Source organism: Thalia democratica, chromosome 1 (assembly GCF_965202585.1).
Source record: "Thalia democratica chromosome 1, ktThaDemo2.hap1.1, whole genome shotgun sequence".
Taxonomy (NCBI): Eukaryota; Metazoa; Chordata; class Thaliacea; order Salpida; family Salpidae; genus Thalia; species Thalia democratica.
The window spans coordinates 33,218,698-33,222,696 of record NC_139165.1 but is presented as its reverse complement, the minus strand read 5'-3'; the positions used below and the strand labels follow the sequence as shown (position 1 = coordinate 33,222,696).

At 27.4% G+C, this 3,999-nt stretch overlaps 1 protein-coding gene across 1 annotated transcript; it reads left to right on the top strand.

The window, feature by feature from the left end:
- Nucleotides 1-384: 384 nt before the first annotated feature.
- LOC145835361 (histone-lysine N-methyltransferase SUV39H2-like) lies at nucleotides 385-1,668 on the top strand. Its single transcript, XM_082942925.1, has 2 exons — nucleotides 385-930; nucleotides 1,033-1,668. The coding sequence occupies exons 1-2, from the start codon at nucleotides 385-387 to the stop codon at nucleotides 1,666-1,668; spliced, it is 1,182 nt and encodes a 393-aa protein (XP_082799051.1).
- The last annotated feature ends 2,331 nt before the right edge of the window (nucleotides 1,669-3,999 follow it).

Genomic DNA, 3,999 nt, shown 5'->3' with positions numbered 1-3,999 from the left:
AAACTTTATCTGTGTTATCTGTGTTATTTTTCTAAGTTAACAATATTTTGATCAAAGTTAAATTATTTCGAAATACAAAATCACAATAATTTTTATTTATAACAATCTACAACATTTTTTCTATAGAAAACAGTTTTATGTATGATATAGTAAAACTGTATAGAATTATTAAAGTTATTGTTTAGGCTTTAAACTTAAACATTTTTTACATATATAATGGGTACAAAACTAAACTACATTTACTGCGTCGTAAATATATTTAATAAAATAACTTCTTCTATTATAAATTTTGTTGATATAAATTATATACTACTAGAGAAATAATTTAACCTTAGTTTTATTTTTAATTTTACAAATACTTTTTCACAGCTATTTTTTATCGTGATGCAAGATAAAAAGTCAAATAGAATTGCCGAGATACCAGTTTCAATGTTCCCTCAATATTTAATTCGTAAAGACTTTTCGCCCACCAGTGCAACACCTGAGAGAACATCCAGCAGTAAGGAGAAAGTCGTAGAATACATCTCTGACTACACATTTAAGGATGGGAGCTTGCAGTTTAGAGTCAAGTGGAAAGGATTTTCTGAGAGCAGTTGTGAGTGGAAAAAACGTGATTTTTTTCGCAATGAAGATCTTAAAAACTTACTTGAAAATTTTCTGAAAGACTACAAGAAAAAGTATCTACTGTACTGCACTGACAAGAACCAAGAGAAAGATCTTTTAAGAGACGACATTGGTTTTGAAGAGGCTTTTGAAAAGATGAGCTTGTTTGGCGCCCCAAAGTATAAATATAGAAATGAAGAGAAAACGTTTAAGTTTACTTCTGATTACGAAATTGAAAAGTACAATATTAAAAATCATTTTAAAGAGGTAAAGGATAAAATGAATGCTGCATTAGAACCACAGAGTGATTTTGAAATTGAAAACGAAGTCGATAATGAAGAATTACCGTTTTATTTAGAATGAGGCAAAAATTACCCAGGTGTAGATGCATTTCCGAAAACAACTCAAAATGATAAATTATATATTAAGTCATGTAATTCTAACAATAACTGCCTAATCGGACCCGATGAAGGGAGAAACAAGAAACCCGTTGAATGCTGCCTCAATCTCGAAAACAGTTATGAATTAGACGGAAGAGTCAGAATTGTTAGGATTGATAATTTGCTTTTTGAATGTGATTCCAGCTGTAGTTGTGACGAAACAAAATGTCTCAATCGAGTTGTGCAAAAAGTAAGCAACTGCAAGCTTTGTCTTTTTAAAACCTTGGATAAAGGCTGGGGCGTCAAAACAATTAAAAAAATTAGAAAAGGCACTTACATATCAGAGTATTGCGGAGAAATCATAAAAGAGGATGAACACGAAAAGCGCAAAAAAATTTATGAATATTTGGAATATGGGTACTTCTTTAATATAACCGATCTGAAAGGAAATGATTCCGGGTTTACCATTGATCCAACCGTTGTCGGAAACGAAGCGAGGTTTTTCAATCATTCTTGCAAACCGAACATGCAGTTGATTCACGTGAACACTGACAAGGAGTCCAAGTTTAGCAGGATTGCTTTTTTTGCCAAATTTGACATTGAAGAGGAGGAAGAGCTCACTTGGGATTACAATGGAGACTTCCTGAGATACCTAGATTGCAAATGTGGCCACTGCAAGAAATGATTCTGTTTTCGTTTTGTTGCTCAAGTATCTTCGTTTTGGAAATACGTGTTGCTTTGTTTAGATTTCTCTATTTTTGTTGTCTTACAGTAATTGTGCTTTATAATGCAATAAAATCCTAATTTTTTATAAATTAGTTTTGGCAGCCAAAGTATTTATTTATTTGCGGAATATCAGGACGTTACGCACACCTTAGCAGCTTATAGAAACTGTATTAGAATTAAAACAAAACCTCTGCTTTTTGTACAGATTTAATACAATTTAATAAATCATATTTATACTCGAGTAAAAAAGTCAAACATTATTTACTACTTTACTTTTAGTACTTTCATTTGGCATACAACCATTTTTCTTTTGTTTTTTAAATTTCCCACGCATAAGTTTAAACAGTTTTGAAAGAATTCGAAACAAGTAAATAATGTTTTGATGCGTTAAAACGTAATACTATAATAAACTTAAAATTTAACTCTTATATCTACTAAGCAATAATTAGCTAAGGTTAATGAGTTCACTTACTTAAATTTATTTAAAGTAAACTTAGAAATATTAAGTAATTCTCTAAGCTATTACAAAAAATATTATAAAATGTTGACATTTTACTGATAAAAGGAAAACCAAAATTTAAGAACAAATGTTTTGGTAATCAAAGAAGATTGCTTTTCAAAAACATTTGTAGCAAAGGGGTGTAATAGATTGCTTAAAAAATATTTAAAGTGAATAAGCTTTTATAAGTTTGTGGCTCTTTCTGAATATTTACCCTTAGTTTTTCCTTTTAAAAGCTATTTACAATACAACTCTATTATGATTACTGTCAGCCTATAATATAAACCAATATAATTTAACACCAGTATATTGTTTATAAAGAGAACGCACTATTTTATTAAGTGATTTGTGTATGCGTCAGATTAGTAGCCTATTAGTATATTAGTAAGCAAAAAACTCTTCTTAATTTATTTTTTTGTTGTTTAAAAAAAATGAACTCTTTGTATTAAGTTTAATAAACCTCAGTTAGTTTACCAAATGTATGTTTGAACACGATACCTTCAATAACATGATTTGACGAATTCCTAGTAAGTATTTTTTAGAACCATAAACAAACTAACCATATTTTTTGTTACAAGTTTAAGTAGTTACTATATTAGTTTCCAATAAAACATTAATGTAACTAATTTTTGTGCATACTAAGTTATAATTGATCATACAGGGCATTTTTTTTTTGTTATGTTTAGTTTTTTTAATTTTCATTGAATGAAATTTGTTTGTTTCTTTTTCCATGTATATTGTTTAAGCGGCTCAGGTTTTAACGCCCGAGTCCATCTTCGCACAGTAAACTTAAAAAACAATATTAAATTGTTAACTTCAAACTATAAGTTTTATTTAGATTCTATTTAGATTTTTGTTCAAGTTTTTTTTTAACTTTTTTTATTTCAAGTTTAGCCTATTCTCTTCCTCAATGTTATTGTAAAAAATATTACATATTTTATTTAACTGAATAACTCGTTTGACTAGTCTTAAGCAAGTGAAAAATTGTATTGTTAATAAAATTTTAAATTTATATTTGATCATTCTCCTTATATTTAAAATGAGAACTTTGATTGTCATCTTTAAAGTAAAATTTACAAACATTTAAAATTTAAGAGATTAAACAACTATATAACATAAAATACGTAAAAAGTCTTTTTTTTTTAATTGTACAAAAATTTGAAAAGTATGTCATATCAACATGAAATTGTACAACTTTTTATACTTATAAAACTGTTTACCCTATCTCCCCAGGTCGGTCTTTTTATGGGCATCCTTTTGCTGCAACTGAATACCCAAAAAAGGGATACTCATAAAATGACTGACCCGAAGGTTATTTAGTTATTGAACACGTTAATATGGCCGTCTATAACATCTTAAAAAACCAAGCATTAAAAATAGTAAGTAATTTTTATTGTTTTTAATACTTCTTTAAAAAATATGTTTACTTTATTTAAAAAAAAGATTATCGAACAACATTCTAAACTTAACTTATATATTAAAAGTGATAATCTAAACATTTATATATTGATAACGATTTATCTTCATACTTTTGTATATCTTTTACTTGTAAAAGAGCAGATAATTTGGTTTAAACATTTAGTCTACATTTACAATTAAGTCAAATAGTCCGTTTAAGTTGAAAATAAAAACAAACAAATATAGAAACTATTTAGTTAATTAAATTATTTGATAAAGTAAAAAAAAAATAATTTTTGAGAATTTTCCTAAACCTACTACTTTTTTTTAGATAGTTTATAATTTTAACTTTAAAGTTGTAGATAATTGTATCGAACTAATACATGGCAATTT

Excerpts from the sequence above, each read along its gene's own strand:
- LOC145835361 (XM_082942925.1), top strand. The coding sequence starts at position 385 with ATGCAAGATAAAAAGTCAAATAGAATTGCCGAGATACCAGTTTCAATG. Across the intron at positions 931-1,032 it reads ATTTTGAAATTGAAAACGAA|TCATGTAATTCTAACAATAA; the intron begins GTCGATAATGAA and ends TTATATATTAAG.